This window comes from Bufo gargarizans, chromosome 2 (genome assembly GCF_014858855.1).
Source record: "Bufo gargarizans isolate SCDJY-AF-19 chromosome 2, ASM1485885v1, whole genome shotgun sequence".
In the NCBI taxonomy this organism is placed as follows: Eukaryota; Metazoa; Chordata; class Amphibia; order Anura; family Bufonidae; genus Bufo; species Bufo gargarizans.
In genome coordinates, this window is record NC_058081.1 from 559544539 (window position 1) to 559565387 (window position 20849).

General features: G+C 45.9%; 1 protein-coding gene across 4 annotated transcripts in view; it reads right to left on the minus strand.

Annotated features, from left to right (window-relative positions):
- Nucleotides 1-14637, minus strand: part of CPT1C (carnitine palmitoyltransferase 1C) — a 59608-nt gene extending 44971 nt beyond the window's left edge. For 2 of the 4 annotated variants that reach the window (XM_044281635.1, XM_044281632.1), the window contains exons 1-2: nt 14495-14637; nt 14-177 (exon numbers count right to left, since the gene is read on the minus strand). In XM_044281635.1, the coding sequence (XP_044137570.1) occupies nt 14-154 (141 nt within the window). In that variant the 5' untranslated portion in view covers nt 155-177; nt 14495-14637. Of the gene's footprint in view, nt 1-13; nt 178-8971; nt 9097-9685; nt 9779-14494 lie in introns of those variants that run through there. The other 2 variants (XM_044281634.1, XM_044281633.1) reach the window with 2 other exon arrangements.
- Between the last annotated feature and the right edge of the window lie 6212 nt (nt 14638-20849).

Genomic DNA, 20849 nt, shown 5'->3' on the forward strand with positions numbered 1-20849 from the left:
CCACATTACTCACCCTGAGTCGAGCTAGTTTCTTCTTCCATGACCGCAGTCCTGAGAGGTAGACCTGTTTAAGTGCCTCATGGCTCAGACGAAGGTCAATTCCTTCTGGAGTAACCGTAAACTGGAACGCCACAGCCTGGTGGGCTTCAGCCATGTTGTTGCCACTTCAGTTCCAAGCTATAAAGGAATACAAAACACTGCAATGAAATATTTATATTCTTAGCAAATGTTCTTCACAGATGGAAAAGTAGATGGTAAAAACCTTACTAGCTAAACATAAACTGACCACCATGACACACAGTGTATCAGAGACAAAAATACAGAAATCATTTTAGAATGTAAGGTTGACAGTGCTGTACCACAAGGTTCTGTACCGGGTCTGTACACAGTTCTTCTGTCTAGTTTTCTGTCTTTATGCAAATAAAATTGATGGGTCGGGGCATCATCAAAATGACAGGTCTTGTGGGGTGTTCCCTATTATGCAGCGGTTAGTAGCAGTTTCTCTGCCTACAAGATATTATCACAGATGCTTGGTTTACTTTTGCAGTTTTCAAAACTGAATTTGACTCAGCAGAGATCACATGCCTCTTATTCACAGCAAAAATGGTATAACATGAACAGAGTTAAGAAAAAGACCTTAATCCTAACTTTTACAAACCTATGAATGCAGAATCAACCTAATCAAACTAATATGAAAAGTTGTTATTCTAAAAATCTTCATCTACTTGCATATTATAAGTTATACCAGCAAGAATTAGTCTTTCTGTAGAAAACTATGATTTAAAATCAAGCCTTACTGACTAGTGATTTAAATCAAATCCACCCTGGTTAGTAGTTACTAAAAGTGGTCCAGGGAAGGATGGCTGGTGAACAGGCCGGTCTGGTCAGATCCCACAGAGGAGCTACTGTAGCATAAATTGATAGAAATGTTAAAGGGATTGTGCCACTAACATAAATGTATCCTGCACAGCAGATATCACTGTTATATCACTTTCCTCAAATCACATTTTTTTTTTAAATACTGCCATATTCTAAAGTAAATCAATTTTCAGTTGCTAGTGGTTATGTCCTGCATTGGAGCATTGTAATGGAGGACACAGGAAGCGATACTGGTAAGAACCAAGGAGCGTGGTTAGTGTCACATGTCCTGCTGATGTCAGGACACATCTTAGTGCCTTCAGGCATACTGTCACAGCAGACACATGACAAACCACGAAGTAGGATTCAAGCATGGGGGATAAGAGAAAACTGCAAATGAGGTAAATTTGGGGGGGAATAAAAAAAATCCAAGGAGGAACTGTAACTAAAGTAATTGAAAAAAAAGTTAGTTTTTCTAAAATCTAAAACTTTTGTTTTTGTGTGGTATGACTCAGTCACTGTACTTATAGTAAACCACACTGACTGGTGATCACTAGATCCCAAGCTTTCCCCTACAGTAATAGATGCTAAATTCCCATTTGTGAATACCAAATCTAAAATGGCCTCCTTCCGGGTTGGCTCCTCAACTACTTGCTATAGAGATAATCCCAGTAGAGAATTTAGACTATCTGTATTCCTGGCAGAGCTAGCTATTTTGGTGCCGGAGTCCCAGGAATGAATGCAGCGGCTGTCACGCATATGCACTGTCTTTTTATTGAACTCTAAGGGACTGCAGAAGAGAAGCAGAGTACAGAGTTCGGTACTCTGCATCAGTCTCAGTTGAATGGAGCAGTAGCAGACATGCGATGTACTTGTATAAGGTCTTATTTTTTTGCAGGACAAGTTCTAGTTTTTAATGCACCATTTTGGGTACATGCAATGATTAATTGAAGCCAGATGTTTAGCTAAAACCCCCTATGTTTACATTACTAAAAAGGTGTATTAGTGGTCACTAAGGGCTTAAAGCCTTCACAACCAACTCTGTACATGTATGGTGGAAGCTGGGTCTTTAAACATTGCACTTGCTTGTGAGTGCAGAAGCTCCATAACCACTGTGTTTCTGCTATTTCACAGACACCAGGGGCTAATATCTGCATTCAGTGACAACCCCTCGTCTTTCCCCGGGAGCGCTTCACTCCCTGGGCCCGAACGGCTCCCTCAGGCTGAGATCAGGGAAACTGTTCCTTGGTGGTTATAGGCCAGAGCCTGTACAAACCTGTATCCCAGGTATGTTCCAATGTTGGCCTTCAGGTGTCAGTACAGCATTGGAATATAGTAAATTTCCCATACACATATATACGAAATCGCACTAACGATTACATGCTCAGGTCCCCTAGAGCGGCTAAATTATTTATTTATTTTACATTTTTTCAAATATTTCAAAAATTTTAGTTTTCAAGTGTATAAGAAGGAGCCTTCCAATTGAAGTTAAAGGGACAACTTGTAATTACACCTGCTCACCACTACGATGTCGACGGTGAGCAGGTAAACAATGCAGGGAAGGCAGCGCTCACAGGGAGCACGGCCTTCTCTTCAACCAGCTGACTGGCAGGGGTGCTGGGTGTCGGACCCCCACCGATCTGATATTGATGACCAATCCTGAGGATAGGTCATCAATATTAAAATCCCAGAAAAAGTTATAGCTAAAGGGTTTCTGTCATGAGAAATAACGTTATGTAGCTGACTGACATTAGCGATGTGCTAATGTCAGCAGAACATAACAGTGTGTTTTAACTCCCTGCCTGCCGCCGTTCTCTTAAAATATGCTAATGAGTTTATAGGTGCTATTAGGGCGTTGCTTCAGCACCTAGGCAGGCATCCTCAAACTGTGGCCCTCCAGCTGTTGTAAAACGACAACTCCCACAATGCCCTGCTGTAGGCTGATACCTGTAGGCCGTTCGGGCATGCTGGGAGTTGTAGTTTTGCAACAGCTGGAGGGCCGCAGTTTGAGGATGCCTAACCTAGAGGCTCGGTCTATGTACGCACCCTTTGGCACGCCCAGGTCCAGTTGATTGACTATCGAGTTCTCCTCAGTGTCCAATAAATCCCGCGCCTGCACCGTCCAGTTTAGGATTCGGCGCAGGTGCTGAAGCAACGCCCCAATAGCACCTAGACGCTCATTAGCATACTTTAAAAGTCTTTATTTAGCGCAAACGGCGGCAGGCAGGGAGGTATAAAGCATACTGTTATGTACTGCTGACATTAGCACATCGCTGATGGCAGTCAGCTACATAACGTTATTTCTCATGACAGAAACCCTTTAAATAGTGCCAGTAGAAAGTATTCAAGATTTCTTCTGCCACAATGCCTTTAGACAACCATAATTCAAGAAACATGGACAGATATCAAAATTTTACTGCAATTCGGTAGTCTTTATTTTTGTCCGCCAAAGGTTAGATCATAGGATTCCACTCACTCATGAATCAATTAATTGCAAGGGGGTTGAAAGGGAATGATAAATATAAAAGGAAGGTCTTCTCCTTCCTGCAGGATTCACCCCTGGCTTTAGCTCAACGACATACAGAGGCAGATTTATCAAACTGGTGTAAAGGAGAACTGGCTTAGTTGCCCATTGTAACCAATCAGATTCCACCTTTCATTTTTTAATGGAGCTGTGAAAAATGAAAGGAGGAATCTGATTGGTTTCTATGGGCAACTAAGCCAGTTATACTTTACACTTTTTACATTGATGTGATGTACACAAACATTATGTACTGTACAAATGTTTTAATTCCTTTTTCATAGAAAAAAAGTTTGCACTCGCCTCCACTTACATAAAAGACACAGCACACATATTTTTATTGAAAGAAAATGCGTACAAATGTAAACACCAAATGTAGGGCCTAATTCTATACCCAGCAGCACTCCCACCACAGGGCATTCTTTTTTTTCAAAGCCGCATAAATTATTTTATGGAGACTCGCAAATAATTGCCAACTCTCGCAGGAAAGGGATAGGGTCAAATGCAAAATGTGAAGGGCAGGGTTTATGCAAAGTTAGTGCTTTTTCATACGAGCGGCTGCTGTGAGGGTAATCCGCTGCGTGAATGACAGCCAAGCCCCGCTCCGGACAGCAGAGTCACGGAGCATTAACATGACTGATAATGCTCCCTGACTCTCTGTGACCTTTTTACTACAAAATCACAATTACAACTTTATCTCACTGTGATTTTGTAGTAAAAAGATCACAGAGAGGCACAGAGCATTATCAGTCATGTTACTGCTCCGTGTCTCTGCTGTCCAGAGCGCGGCTTGGCACTCTTTACCCGCACTCCATCCGCTTGTATCAAAGAGCCCTTACCCAATAGTGGGAGTTTCCTGGATATTTCAAGGTTGCCCAGGGGCTGGTTTCAGGTATGGGGCTTAAGGCTAGGACTATACGGAGACAAGTTGTAAAAGTGCACAGAGTAACAGTATTCCCGAAGAAGTGAATGGGACCGCCGCGCGAAAAAAAATCCAGCAGGACACCCGGCACAACCACCGATCAGCAGTTTTGGATGGCAGCCAGAGCCAGAAAATATACCTTTACGGAGCGGAAGCAGTGTACAGTGAAGGTGGCGTATTCTACAGTTCATCTCCCATTCCAGTGAATGGGAACGAAGCTGCATTACGACAGTGCCAGAAACGACACCGTGTACGGAGCCTTCTGCTTCCACTCACTACACTGGATAGTTTCCAGCACCAGTGGCTGCCCAAAAAAGGCAGGGGGTGTCAGACCCCCACCCATCTTGATATCGAAGACCTATTGTGAGGATAGATCCATATCTGTAGCCCGGACAACCTCTTTAAACTCAACAAGTAATCCAGCAAAGAAGAAAAACGTGTTCTACAGAAAGAAACCTAAAACCAGATTAAGGGCACTGGTTGGCTTTAATAACCCATAGAGAGGTCTTTGTAATGTAAGTGTGACAAGATCTGGTGGAAAGCAGAAGTGATGAGTGTGTAGATCCGGCATGTAACCTCAGCCACGTATGACACATGTACATAGTGAACGCTCATACTACACACCCATAAACCACATTCCTTCAGAAAGAAGACTTGGGGGGTGGGGGAGAAAAAAAAAAAAACTTGTGACTGTCTTCTGCTCGATTACATAGAGTGGAACCTCCTGCCTGGAATCCTAATTAAGGGGAATGAACCTACTACTTCTTGAGTAAACAAAACCAGGTACTGACACGCTTTTTTCCAATCCGATTTTATTTTCTCGTTGTATCATTTTTCTTATGGACATATCCCTTTCCGGCACGGCCATGGCTTTAAGCTGCTACTCCTCAAGCTGACTCCCATTGAAATGAACGGGAGGCAGAAAGGACATGGTTGTTGGTGGTCTTTGTTGTCCGTGCCAAAATTCCACGGTAAAAACCACCGTGTGAACGGCCCCTAAAGGTTTATCAAATGTCGCATGGCGTTTCTTAAATTTGTCTCATCTTTAAACCTAAGGCTAATTTCGCACTAACGGCAGGGGACACCGGCAGGCTGTTCCGTTGGGTGAACAGCCTGTTGGATCCGTCCTGCCGCTAGTTCACGTGTGCCCCCGGACTGCCGCTCCGTCCCCATTGACTATAATGGGGGTGGGGGCGGAGTTCCGGCGGCAGCACACGGCAAGAGGCACTGGACTAAAAGTATGACATGCCGGAACAGACTGCCGGAGCCCCCTGCTGCTAATGTAAAAGTACCCTGACGCTTTTGTGTAGAATAGCTAATCCAGTTTCCCTACTTTTTAGCAGTTTCAGTGAACAATCTGGAGTGAAGCTTATTAACATAGCTAACCACACCCACTTTTCAAAACTGTAGTGAGTGGTGTAAAAATTTAAAAAGTTGCTAAAGTTTTGCGCAACTGGTCTCAAAAAGTTGGAATTCTGGAGTGAAGTTGTGATAAATCCCCCCCCCCCCCCCCCCCCCGACTATGTGAAAGTGGCCAAAGGGCATATTCACACAACATTGGCAAAAAAAGGCCATTAAAATAAGATAAACTCTCAGTTTTCGTGGCCATTTTGCATCCATGTGTGCATCCATTTCTTGGCCTTCTATCCGTTTTTAACACCTGTTTGTCATTAGTTTTGCATCTGTTTTTAACATCCTTTAAAAACAGATGAATTGAATTGCCTTTTTTTAAACCCCAAGCCATACAGTGCCCTCAGTATATATTATGCCCTGTACGGTGCCCTCAGTATATATTATGCCCTCATAATGCCTTCAGTCTAAATGATGGCCCCCAGTATATGGCTACTTTCACTTTCGTCATGTTAATACAGCCGCCTGCATCCGTTATGAACGGATCCCCTTTGTATTAGCTCTAAAATTAACATGATGGATCCATCTCTAAAACCATTAGGTGATGGATCCGTTTTCGTTTGTGTCATTGAAAACGGATCTGTCTCCATTGACTTACATGGTCATGACAAATTTTCTGCATTCCTAGGACGCACTCAAAAATGCTGCTTGCTGCGCTTGTGTGTGTGTCATAGGAATGTAATGAAATGTAACGGAATGCATTCTGGCGCATTCCGTTCCCTACAGTTACATTTTTTCCCCATTGAAAATGAATCGGGACAAAACTGAAGCGTTTTACTCGGGTATTAAAATCCTATGACGGATCTCAATAGCAGAAAGGGAAAACACAGATGTGAAAGTAGCCCAAAAATGCCACCACAGTGCCCCAGTATAAAATAAAATGCCAGCATAGTGCCCCTTGTAGTCTTAATGGACCCCATAGATATAATGCCCCCCTACCCACAATAAGGGTCCATTCACACGTCCATTTTGGAGTTCCGCATCCGTTCCGATTAAAAACGGAATGTTATGCGGATCCATTCATTTCATTTTCAATGGAATCCGCAAATAATCGGACAGCACTCATGGTGCTCTCCGATTCCATTCCGTGGGTTCCTATTTGTCCGATTTTGCGTTCCGTCATGCCATTCTAGTCAATGGATCCGTCAAAAATGCGGAAGACATGCTAAAAGCATCCTCATGTCATCCAGATTTTCGGATCCGCAAAAAACAGGAACATTTATCTGGAAAGGTAAAAATACTGACGTGTGAATGGACCCTAATGCCAATAAGTTAGAAAAAATAAATACTCCCCTCACCACAGACACATGTAGGAACACTTGCTGTTGCTCTGCACGGAGGCAGCAGGACCTGATGCTCCCAGCATTGTGATGTCACATGATCACACTGGGAGCGTCAGGTCCTGCTGCCTCCAGTGAGCAGCAAGTGTTCCTACATGTGTCTGTGGTGAGGGGAGTATTTTTTTTCATAGTGTTGTTAATGGCTGTTAGACGGAGGAAGTTCAGTCTACACGGCCGTGTTCAGACAGAAATAGGCATTGTTATAAAAGATCAAGGAAAAAAAACGTTTACAACACAAGTGTCACATGGACGTCATCCAGACGTTTTGCGGACAGCTAAATATGGTAGTGTGAATGGACCCTAAGGCTGTTGTGAAAGGCGGATGAGAACTTAATATTGACATAATATGCCCTCTATGTCAGATGCGGGTAAAACGTCTGCTCGCTCAAATATTTTCTGAATATCCATAGTGAAGAACTGAGAGCATGCTGCGCATGCACAGTGTGTTCTCCTTCACTTGAGGAGGGGGGAGCTGTTTTCTAGATAGGTGCGGTCCCAGAGATAGGTGCGGAACCATACTCAGGATAGGTCATCAATATCAGATCAGCAGGGGTCCGACGCCCAGCACCCCGCCGGTCACCTATATGAGGAGAAGTAACGCACCACCTGTTGGAATCTGGTTGCTATGGGTAACTAAGCCAGTTTGCCTTTACACCAGTTTTGACAAATCTCCCCCAATGGGTCTTAAAGAGGCATCAAATAACGTTAATCGGCGCCGTAAGATAGTCGTATCATCAGTTCCAGGACCGTTATCGGATCCTGTCAGGAGAAAGCAGGGAAATCTTTTCTAAACAGCAAAGATCTCTATGTGGGAATTCATTAACTTATCATGAGGGTCATTTACAAAGACTAGCCTTTGTTCCTCAACACCTGCGCTGCCAGAGGACGCCACTATTTACTGAAGAGGCGTGCGTTTTGTCATACATTAGACGCACCGTGAGCAGCCGTGCAGCTGGAGTTAAAAATACTCCAGAACCTGACTGAAGTAGCTTTCACCCCTCTTTTACACCTGTTTTGCAGACGTAAAAAATTGTACATTTGTCAAGGCTGAAGTCCCGGCCTGCGCCACGCCCCTCCCAAGTGGCAAAGATGTAAACGCACCTGTGTGACAAAATATTGCTGCATGGGTCACAAAACGGGGTCTTGCGACATTTTCTAAAAGTGGCGTGGCGAACGTAGTAAATGCACTGATATAATTTGCAGCAAACCGCACGGTGCTCTGGAATTGTCACAAATTTTTCATGCTGAATTTATGTCCTGACAGGACGCACTCTTCAGCCATGGTCAGAAAATGCATCAGGAAGCAATAATATGCCGGTACCAGGGGTGCAGCTATAGTTGTGAAGAAGTAGTGGGTGCACCTGGGCCCTGGCACCTAAGGGAGCACATATGTTTTTTCACCAGAAAGGAAGACAACCAGTATTATACACGGTAGGTGGGGAACCCGTTACAGATATTGCTGAGGCCTAGCGACTTCAAGTTACACCTCTGGTTGGAGCGCCTACTAGTCCCATGCACATGGCTTTAAAGCTGAACCCGGACATACCCCCATTTTCACCCAGGCAGCCCCCCTGACTTGAGCATCGGAGCAGTTCATGGGGCTTCAGAAACATGTGGAAAAGGTAGGACATGGATGTATGTTATATGTAGTGTTGAGCGAACTTGTGTTTTAAGTTCGGCGTCTAAAGTTCGAGTTCAGGCTATCGAAGTATCCCGTTATGGATTCTAAATTCCGTTATGGTCCGTGGTAGCGGAATCCATAACGGGATACTTCGATAACCCGAAACCGAACTTTAGACGCCAAACTTAAAACACAAGTTCGCTCAACACTAGTTATATGTATGTCTGTCTTGTGCTAATGGAACAAAGTCCTCAATCCCGGACAACCCCTTTAATGCCTACAAAGAGGTAAAAATTTACCCCTCAATTACGCCAGCGTTTCAATATCTTCATGCAGCAGATGCACAATCCTCACGATGTTCAAGGAAACCATTCTAGCCGCTGCCATAGTCAGTCCACTAAACCTCTACATTGCTCGACTGGGTCTAGAACGCAGTGAGTAGGAAAAAAATAAAATAATTATTTCAATTTTTTTGTCACCATAGAAACAAAAGGCAAGGTATCAATATGTTACACACCCCCAGTGTAGGCACCCCCAAAAAATCATCTGCCTCAATACATTGGTGGGGAATTTATAGACGGTCGCATCATATTTATCAAGTTTTGCACAAAAAAAAACAATCTGCCATTTGTCACTGGCACGTGCGTCCCATGACAACGACTGTTCTAAAAACTGCTGCAAGGTTACTAACGCATGACCCTGTTGGCCATCGGACTACGCGCCAATTATTGGTTACATTATCCACAGGTGATGCAGCAGACATAGGAAAGGGCTGAAATAATTTGTATTTGATCAGTAAAAGGGGTGTCACTTGTCACCCTCATCTGAGATAACATCTTATAAGGCTATGACGTCACATCTGCCCGTCACTTATTCATTAAAAGCAAAATGCCTCTAATTCCCCATCATCTCCACTTCCTGCCGATCACGGACTACAACAACAAACGCTGCAGTTACTTTGCTTTTTGACGCCGGTAACGAACGTTACCGGGTACTTGCATCGCAGAACTCACCATACGGGACAGCGCATGAGCCTGAAGGTCTTGATTACCGCCGAAGGGATCGCGCAGGCGCAGTTCCAGGTGGAAGGAAGCGACGCGAGCGGGAGGGTAAGGCGCATGGGCGAACTAGAGCGTGACGTCACCGGCGCGCGCTGTTGTAAACGATAGCGATAAAAGCGAAGTAGCAACAATGGCAATATCATAGCAATAGATGTGGGCTGATATGAGGGGAGGGGGCATGAAGAATAATAGGGGCATGCGAGGTGAGGTGTGACCGTGCAGATAAACGGCTCCACCTATATTTACGTTGCAATTAGTTGACATGCCTTTGGTGACGTCACGTGATTGTCCTTCCCAGATAAGAAGGGGGTGGGAATGAGTAGGAAGAAGGCTCTGGAGCTGGGCCCATAGTGTAAAATGGAGCATAAGTAAAACTGGGGTACAATTTGGCCCCTAAATGTCAGTATGACATGACCTGGTGGCAAGGGCGTAGCTAAAAGCTCATGGGCCCTGTGTGCAAGAGTTCAGCTTGGGCCCCGTCCCTCAGTGCTTGTTGGCAAGGGGCAGGGGAGCACATAGACTTCCTGCTGCCTGAGGCAAACATTGAAAGGGCACCCCCTCATGCCAAATTCTTGATCTAACCCCTTCCCTCCAGCCAGAGGTGTAAATTGACCAGCATGCACTTTCTATAATGCCAGTGTCTTATGTGGCACAAGGGTCCCCTCAGGCTCCTGGGCCCGGTAGCGACTGCTACCTCTGCACCCCCTATAGCCCCTGCCTGGTGGATTTTGTGTCTCAGGTTGCAAGTCACACACGACTTTTACTCCATTGACTTTAATGTCTGTGTAGCCCCACACTAAATAGGAATATGTACACCTGGAGGAAAAAAAGCAAAAAAATGTGTGAGGCCAGAGTCCTTAAATACGAAGGACTCGCAGCGTGACAATGAGAGGTCCTGACCTCCCCTCCTCTGATAGGATCGTACAGCATAAGGCTACATGCACACGACAGTTGTGTGTTTTGCGGTCCGTGTGCGTTCCGCAATTTGCGGAACAGCACGGACAGCCATTGATATAACTGCCTATTCTTGTCCGCAAAACGGACAAGAATAGGACAGGTTATATTCTTTTTGCGGGGCCACGGAATATAGCAACGGATGCGGACAGCACACCAGTGGCTATTTATTGCAGGCCCCATCACACCACTGCTGCCGTCCAGGGTTGCCAACTGTCCATACATTTCTGGACAGTCTGTGAAAACAGGCAACCCTTTTCCTCTGTCCGTGAAAAAAAAATAGGTGTGCATGATTCTTTGGAGGCTGATGGTTCTTGACTGGATTATTTCGGTGGTAATTATCATTATTTTCCAGCTCACAGTAAATGCTGGTAATGAGGTATTATCAGTATATTGATCTATAGTCATGTATTATAATCTTTATCATTCATTATGGTTTTCCAATTTGTCCGTAAAAAATGTTGGCTGTCTGTGATTTTGGGATAAGTTGCCGTCTGCCTACCTGCCATTATGTTCCATACCATATGGCTGCTGCTGCCTCCCCTCCTACTACTGCTCCAACACGGCTGGTGCTACTATTGCTGCCACTATTACCCCTGCACCTTACCCTTTCTGCATCCACACCGCTGCTCCCAAATAAAAAGGTACATTTTTCCAGGCTTGTCCAACTTCAAAACAAGCCACTGTTTCTTTTGACAATTACCGTAACAGTTGTGTTTGTATAAATACGGGCAGGCATCTGCCCCGTTAACGCATCACTTGTGTAGAACAAGCCATGGCGCTGTTCACTTCCTGGTTTCCGGCTTGTGAGGCTGGGAGGGCTTGGTGAGCTTAATTGAAGGCTTGTCCCGGCCAGGCCGTGCATCGCTTTCTTGAACGTGCACACCGCCGCCGTGAGTACATACTGATGACCTATCCTCAGGATAGGTAATCATTATCCGATTGGTGGGGTCCGACTCCTGGCACCTCCGTCGATCAGTTTGAAGAGGAGGCAGCTCTCATACGAGCGCTACTTCCTCTTCAGGATTACGCTGTGCATCGTCTTAGAAGTCACAGTGACTCTGTAATTACAAGTGCTTGTTCCATTCACTTGAATGAGCTGAACACTTGTAATTACACTGCCCCACCGCTGCAAGTGAGACAATGTGCAATGTAATCCTGGAGAGGACCCTATACTGTAGCACATCCTCTTTAATGTGTGTGTATAAAGAAGGGCTGTGATCTACCCCCGTTGAGGCATAAGTTTTGGATGCTTGCAGCAACTGCTTGTTTCCCATAACACTGTCTGTGTGTTTAAACACCATCTGCCCCTGATATGGGACAATTTTTGGAAGATGTCTGTGAAGGTTGTCATTTATCCAGGTCATGGTATATCTGTAAATAATAAATCAAGGCAACTGGACGTACTGTAGATTAATTGAAAACGTTTCACTCGTTCTTCCGACGAGCTTTCTCAAATTTTGGAAGGTTTCGAATATGAAAAAGCATGACAGGTGACATCGCAGTGTGTTTTTAAACAGGCTGTTTGTTAACACCTTCAGCGTTGTCCCGTAGCTATATATATATATGTCAGTGTCACTATAACATTGTTTGTCATTGCAATGAACAGCTTGAAGAGTGGGGGAGGGGAGAAAAATTCCGAAAACAAAATTGAAAAAAAGAGAATGTCAAACTAGAAGAAAATCTGACTCCTAGGAGACCGTTCAGATTCGTGTAGAATCAATTTGGCCACAAATCAAATTTTTTGAAAAATTCAACGTATCGGACACAAAACAAATTTTGCTCATCTCTAATTTAGACAAAGTAAAATACACAAAGACTAATACAAGTAGAATACAAAAATCATGTATTTTGCATATTATATTCCTAGGAGACAGGACCTGTGCACTTGCATGCTGCGTTAGTACGTGGTCTTGTTGCTTAGCAATGCACACAATAGCCTCCATTTTCTTTACATATTTGCTGTTAATGATTGGCGTGTCAGGACTAGAGGACAAACCTGTAAATGTACACTATGCAGTAAAGGTGTCACGAGTCAGCACTGTACACACCTAGTACCTGGTGACACTTTCGCTTGTAGTAACAGGAATTTTGACCTGTGACACAGAAAAAGTGCACAGCATTCACAGACTGAGATATGTAAAGATTTCCTCCTACTCCTCCCGCCCATTGGGATATGTAATGACAAGTATCCAATTATATGCTTATATTTGACCTGATTTACCATGAGCACATATTTCCAGGTTCAAGAACCTTTAGGGTCCATTCACACGTCCATAGTGCATTGCGGATCCGCAATACACCTGGCCGGCACCCTCATAGAAATGCCTATTGTCCGTAATTGTGGACAAGAATAGGACATGTTCTATTTTTTTCCGGAGCCAAGGACCGGAAGATAGGTGGCGCGCTCCAGAAATGTGTGCTCTCCATATCCATTCCGTCCCCATAGAGAATGAATGGGTCCGCACCCGTTCCGCAAATTGCAGACCCATTATTACGGACGTGTGAATGGAGCCTTACTTCTATAGGAGTGGATGATATTAGTAGCTGGTATTGCTTATAAGGGCTGATTCCCATTTATCTACTGCTGATGCCAGGACTGATCTTTTTGGCTCAGTTCTACTAATGTATCCGTGCCTAAACTCTGTCTAAATAGTGGCATAAATTTGGCACAACTAGGGTTTTTTCTAACTCAAAAAAGGGACACGGCTCAGCATAAAGGGGTGATTTGTGGGAAAGGGGGTATGGCCAAAACGTGTCATTTTGCTGCAAAATTGCACCACAAGTCTGGTGTACAATTCTGCTTAAAAATGAGACAACCAATATCTGGTATAGAGTTGGACAAATGTGTGTATCTCATTAATTCTCCATCCTGTGATGAATCTGGTGCAGGTCTAGGCAGCTTCTGGTATCCAGCACCTGATGTCTCTCTTTTCTAGATAAATAAAAGCATCATGCAGCGGACACAAGTGACATAAGTGAACCCAGCCTTAGGCCCCATGCACACGGCCGTTGTTCACAGCCGTGTGCGGGCCGTGGAACCGCGGCCTGGATCCCTCCTGAGAGCAGGAGCGCACGGCGTCACTGGTTGCTATGACGCCGTGCGCCCCCTGCTGCCGGCACAGTACAGTAATACACTGGTATAGATCATACCAGTGTATTACTGTATAGCGGCGGCAGCAGGGAGCGCACGGCGTCATAGCAACCAGTGACGCCGTGCGCTCCAGCTCACAGGAAGGGATCCAGGCCGCGGTTCCACGGCCCGCACACGGCTGTGAACAACGGCCGTGTGCATGGGGCCTTAGCTGACAAACCTAGGTCGTGTAGCTAGGCTTTAAGTAATGAGGGGCAAAGCTCTAGTTCTTTGTCGTAGCCCTGTAATAGACTACCTTGGACAAGGCAGAGAGGCTTGTTGGCGCTTCTACTGGGGCCTAGCTCTCTGGAAACCCCACCGCACCCCCTCAGCCTACAACCCTGTAGAGTTTTGCCCCTGTGGCGATCATCTTGTGACTTTAGTCTCTGTGCACAGGGAATGTTTTATAGCTGATGAAGCAATACATTTTAGAAGCAACAAAATAAAACCAGACGCTTATATGCTGCTGCATTTCCTGCATATGATAACCGTCAATATACCAAACATAAAGACTATTTGTAAAAGCCTTCAACATGATATCAGGAACAGTAGCATTTGTCTACAGATAAGATTTGAAATACTTTCTCTGTTACCTGCTATCTATGACACTTATCTTATGACGGCCAATATCTAGGTCCTGTTTATCTCTGTCTTCTCACCCTTTCCCTTCTTACCTTAGTATTTTGACAGTTCTTCCAAGGAAATGAAAGAAAGTGTGGGGAGCCGATAGAAGATCCACAGTCTAACTCCGTTTCTCTGTGATAGGTCTAACAAAGTGAGCTCCACCAAACAGGTTTGACCTGTTTGCCTTAATAAAGTCAACGCCTCAGATCTTCACTTTACAACTGTGAAAAGCAGATATGATTGAAGCAGAGACAGTGGGTATGTTAGGTAGGAGTGGCTGGAAGGCAGGGCATGCAAGCAACTGATGGAAACGTGGTGTTTGGTTACTCTTCTACCACATGTAACTGGGAATTCTAAACATACAGTCACTGGGACAGTTTAACTTTTGCCCTTGTGACTTTTATGAGTCTTATCATCTTAAAGTAAAGAAGTACACTAAAGGGAAAATCCAGTGTAGGGTGAATTATTTGAGAAGAGATGGGTCACAGACCTGCTGGTCAGACAAGTATCTTGAAGTTTCTGGGCCTCAAAGCAAATCTGACCCAGGGCCGTAGCAGGTCATTGCAAGGGTCTCAAAAGATCCAGTGCCCAAGTCCTCATACATATGTGCCAAATTCTCTAAGCAACCCCCCTCCCCACACACACCCTAGCCCTAAAGACATATTGTACTTGTTGAATGGACTCTAATAAACATACAGGACTATACAGCATTACATACCACTTACATATACTGTAGTGCCTCACAGGTGATGTATCCTCTGATGTGCACTTTCCTCATCTTCTCCATTTCCTTAAGCCATGTCTCGTCTTTGCAGAGTTTGCCACACAGGCGTCTAAGGTTCCTCACCTTTTTATTATCCTCTCCACCAGTGATGGTCAGTTCGCAATGTTCGCCAACGAATACATGCGGGCTGCCATCTTGACTCACCCGTCCAGCGATGCACAGGTAAGCCTTTACCTGTGCCTGTGGCGCGAGCCGGTCTGAAATCAAATGCAGTTACCGGGAGCAGGCAGTTCCGAGAACAGCCCGATGAAGGCCCCCGGCGGCTGTTCTCGGAACTGCCTGCTCCCGGTGACCGCATTTGATTTCAGACCGGCACAGGCTCAGGTAAGGGCTTACCTGTGCATCCACGGACGGGTGATTCAAGATGGCAGCCCGCATGTGTTCGTTGGCGAACACTGCGAACTGACCATCACTGCTCTCCACCCTGGTGCCCCAACTATGTTATCCTGCTGTGTTTGTCAGTGCCCCCAAATACTATGCCATACAGATGGTCCCCCCATATTAATATAAAAGTCCCACCAATAGCAATAATTCTCTCCTAGAGTGCCCTTATTATAAATAGTGCCCCCAATAATGATAATGCTCCCCAACAGTGTCCTTGTTAGTAGTAGGGCATTCCATATCACACCTACTAGTAAGGCTTCTCTATCGTTCCCCTAGTATTAATAAGGCCTCCCTGCCCCCAGTAGTACCCCAGTAGTTTTAATGCCCTTGCCCTCCATAGTGCCCTGATACTTATAATGCCCATGCCCCCTGTAGTGCCCCTGTAGTTATAATGCCCCAGATCCCAATGTGACAAATAAAACTAAAAAATCGAATGTCTCACTCTCATTCCCAGCCACTGTCTGCAATGCATGCCACAGGCCTCCTCCGGCCTTTGGCCTGAGCTGCCTGCTTCCCAGAGCAGACGGTCGCAGTCATGTCATTGCGCAGCCTGTTCCAATTATGTGTCCTTTAATAGGCTTCAGGCCTAATGGCCTGTGGCTGATAAGAGTGACTTACAGTAGGGTAGGCTGCCATTGGTTCCTGTGCTCCTCCTCAATATTCAACTGTATCGCCATCCTGAGGACAGAAATACAATTGAATGTGCTGGCGGTCATGATGTTCGGGGCCCTGGCAACATCCCTGACCAGTAATTGCATGCTATTTCTAGTACTTCTGTCCTCTTATATGGCAGAAGACTCTTTGGGTATCTTCATGTGACTGCAACCTCTTCACTCTTAATAGCTATGCACTGCTCCAGGTACTTTGTATAAAGTTGTACTCCCTCTATTGGGCAAATAGATTTCATTAAGTACTATGTAGATTTAAAGTTACTATGTAAATTACACATACATTGCACCACCAACAATAATAAAGGAAGGTTGCTTCTGTGACAATAAGGGTGTCCACAGTTTACTCATATCACTATTTGCCTTCCATTTTATTTTTGCTGGCCAAACATTGCCAGAGCCTGGCATATAATCCAAAGGGTGTGCACTTTGTATAATTTAAATACCACTTGTAGTGTCCCACTATGTGAAGGTGGGCACTACTAGGGTAATGTTGTTCTCCACTTCCTGTGGAACATGGTCATGGTATTTTGTATTGCATTTTAAGGTATGTTGTCATATTATCTCCTGTGTACCAGGCCTGTTAGGGATGTAGTTCCTCCTCCTAGACAGTAGAGGGAGCTAGGGAACCCCCTAGTATATATAGTTAGGCCCAAACAGGAAAGAGTCAGTTCAGTCTAATCCAGGAGGCTAAGTAGCTCAGGCTAGCCTGCCTGAAGTTCCTGAGCAAGAGAAGCACAGAAGTTAATCCAGGGGAAGAAGTTGCCTCCTGAAGATATCTAGTACCTTTAAAAGTACAGTGCAGAGACACTTTTATCCAGCCAAGTAGAAAGCTGAAGGGCAGAAGCATATTTTACAGCAAGAGGATATATACCAGAGGAAGGTTTCCCTACCCAAGGATAAAGCCAGCAATAGGGCATACGGGCCTTGGAGAAAGCCAGACAGGATCTAAGGAAAATGCAGCCTGATCTGTAAGTGTTATTCCCTCTGAGTATCTGGCAAGGACTTTGCCTGCCATTTATATGAAGCCTGCCTGTTACCAACCTTTTACATGTGGAACTAACTAAAGACTGTAAATAGTTGAACTGTTCAGTAAAAATAAGTTCTGGTTCACTGCAACTTGTGTTCCTCAATTATTCCTACAACAAATCGGTGTGCCACCGTTACCGGCACTGGCGTCCCAAACTATAAGGGATCTTGCTACAGGCATACTAAACCTGCAACACCCATGGCACCTCACCTACCACCAGGCCTGGTCCCTATACCCAGAGAGTGCCCCAGAGGATCTATGTGCCAGCCTCTCCATCACTGCTGTACGCCTGCCCAGGGTATATAAAAACTGTGAGGACCAAGGACACCCTCGGTTTAGTAACTACCCCTGTGACCTCACATTTGCTCACCCTGCAAAGAACTGTGAAAAACCGCGGTGTGAAAACTGTATTTTGTGGACTGCTGCTTCCTAAGTCACCACTTGCTGTCAGTGAATGGACAGCCTTATGCTTAAAGATGGCCGCCTAAGCTGACTGGATTATCGTTGCGCCATCGTTGTGTCCGTTTGGCGCGAAAAAGAAGAGAAGGTGCCGCGCAGCCTGCAAAAGGAAAAAGATACCGCCTACCACGAATCTGGAAGCTCCGAGAGGCCGCGCCCATCTCCTGACGCTGCGCATGGGACCTCTGCACGACGTAATCACGTACCTCGCGAGACTTGGACTGCGCATCACCGGAGTGAGTAAAAACTTCTGTATTAACCGGCCCCTTTGTATACAAGTACCGGGAAGATTCCGATCCTTGCTGGGAGACTTGAGGGAGGTTCCTCGTTAGTAATAAAGGACTTAATCCGGGGGAAAGTACATCCAATTCAAAGTTGGCCTGCTCCGCCGCTCCTTAAAGGGCCATACCCACTCCGTGGTCACCCTTAGCAACGCTTGAGCGAGCGAAGTCCAGCGTGAGTCTGCCTACAGAACTTGCCTCATAGACCAATCCATGTCTGCAGCTGAGGAAATGGAGCAGGTGGCCTCCAATGAACCTTCTGTAGTGCACGCAGCTGATAACAGGGCGCCCGCCGCTGCGGCAGCATCCAGCCTGATGCCACTGACCATGCCATATTATGTCGGGGCCCCCTAGTTCCTGCGATATTCCGGTGAAGCTCACAAACTGAAAGACTTTAAAGACCAGATGCTGGCCTTATTCCGGCTCTATCCTATCTCCGCTGAGCAACAAATAGAGATCCTCTTAGCGCAGTTAGAAGGGGCCGTCCGCAGGGAGCCAATGTCACGGCCCAGCTCCAAAAAGAATAACCTGGAACAAATCTTTGAACGCCTCGGCACTATGTTTGAAGCCAGGACGGTGTCGGAAGTTAAGATGCGATTTTTCAGCAGGAAGCAACAGCCTGGTGAGTCACTCCGTGATTTTGCTTTGTCCCTGCAAGAGACCTTGAGGGCTGTGGTCCAGGTGGACCCCCGGGAGGCTGAGGACCAGGACCGGACTCTGAGAGAGCAGTTCATTGCGGGTGTAAACGCTGAGCACTTAAAGGGCCAGCTGAGGATGCTGTCGGTCCAACACCCCAATTGTGCGTTTTTGGACTTTAAAGAGCTGGCCATCAGTATCCTGGGTCAAAACCCGCCCACAGGGCGGCCTCCCTTGAACCTCAGGCCTGCCAACCAAAAATTATTGATGTGAAACCGACCGGAGCCAGTCAAGCCACCCAGGCTCCATTAACAGATGTGGTGGCAGCGTTAATGGAGCAAATTAACCATCTCACTAAGAGCCTGGAAAAGGTGTGCAGGAAAATAGAGGAATGGGAAAAACCATTGTTGTTGGAAGACGAGAGCCCCCTACCTCAAAGGCTTCTCCCGCCTGCATATAAAGAGGTCTACCCTAAAGAATTGGATGGACGACCGAGTTACCGGTCTAGGAATCGCAAACAGCCTGTCTGCACCTATTGTAAGAAATATGGCCATCATGAAACAACGTGTTGGCAGTTAAACGGGCCACCACTGAGGCCGAGGACCGCCCCTCGGGAGGTAGAATAGTAGGTCCAAAGGATCCGAGTTGGATGCCCAGGTACGTGGGATCTCGTCCAAAAATTAGCATACGCATTAACGGGATACCTTTTGAAGCCCTGCTGGATACTGGGTCTCAGGTCACCACCATCCAACGACCCACCTTTGACAAATTCTGGGATTCAAGTTTCCTCACCTAGCCACCGGAATCCTGGCTGGATATCATTGCTAGCAACTGCAAGCCGGTGAAAGTCCATGGGTACTGGGAACCTACCCTTCAGGTGGGAGAAGCCACCTTACCACAGCAAGGTGTGATTGTTGTGCAATCCGGAGATAAAGGGGGACACCCTGTGATCTTTGGGACTAATGTCTTTAAAAATTGTTACTCCGAGGTGCTTGAGGCACTGAACCAATCCATACCTTCAGCTTCACCTGCTGCTAAGAGTCATTCAAAAGACTATGAGTGTGCTGTGTGCTCAGCAAAAATTTGCGAATGGAAAAGGAGAAATCTGCACTGCCCGGATCCAGGATAACCGGCCGGTAATCCTGCCATCGAATTCCAAGATCATTCTGTGGTGCCGTGCTGTACTAGGGATCCAGGGCCAAGACTATCAAGCCCTGGTGGATGCTATCCAAATTGAGAATCATCCCTTTGTGCGAGCAGCCAAGAGCCTGGTGACTGTATCTCAAGGTAAAGTGCCTGTCATTTTGATTAATTTCAGTGATCACCCTGTTACTCTCTCTAAGCACTGCCCTGTTGCTCAGCTTTTCCAGGTATCCTTCCAGGATGTTATCCGTCTGCCTGCCATGGAGACGTCTCAAACCGCACAGAGCAGCAGCGCCCCTACCAGTGCCTCTTCAGTATCCTGGTGGGAGGAACTTCATGTGGGGAACGAATCCACCCTGAAGGATCAAATAGAGGGAGTCCTGAATCTGGTGAAAGAGCACCACAAGGCCTTTAGCAAGCACTCCACGGACTATGGAGAGGTCAGTGTAATCAAACACACCATACCCACTGGCTCTCATCCTCCTATCAAGGAGAGATACAGACCCATACCACCTACCAGTCTGTAAAAGAGATGATACAGGAAATGAAGGACTCTAATATAATCCGGGACAGTCATAGTCCCTGGGCTGCGCCCCTAGTTCGTAAAAAAGATGGCAGCATTAGGTTCTGTGTGGACTATAGAAAAATCTATCAAATTACCCACAAAGACGCTTATCCCTTGCCACGCATCGAAGAGTCTTTGACTGCCCTGGGGTCATTAGCCTACTTCTCAACTTTGGACTTAACTAGTGGATACTGGCAGGTACCTATGGCCCCGGAAGACGGGGAAAATACTGCCTTCACTACGCCTATGGGCCTGTTTGAATTCAACTACATGCCTTTCGGACTGTGTAATGCTCCAGGGACGTTCCAGCGGTTGATGGAGTGTTGTTTAGGCCATAAGAACTTTGAGACTGTATTGCTATACTTGGATGACGTCATTATCTACTCCAAGACATATGAGGATCATTTAAAACATCTGGCTGAAGTGTTTCAAGTCCTCGTTAAATATGGCCTTAA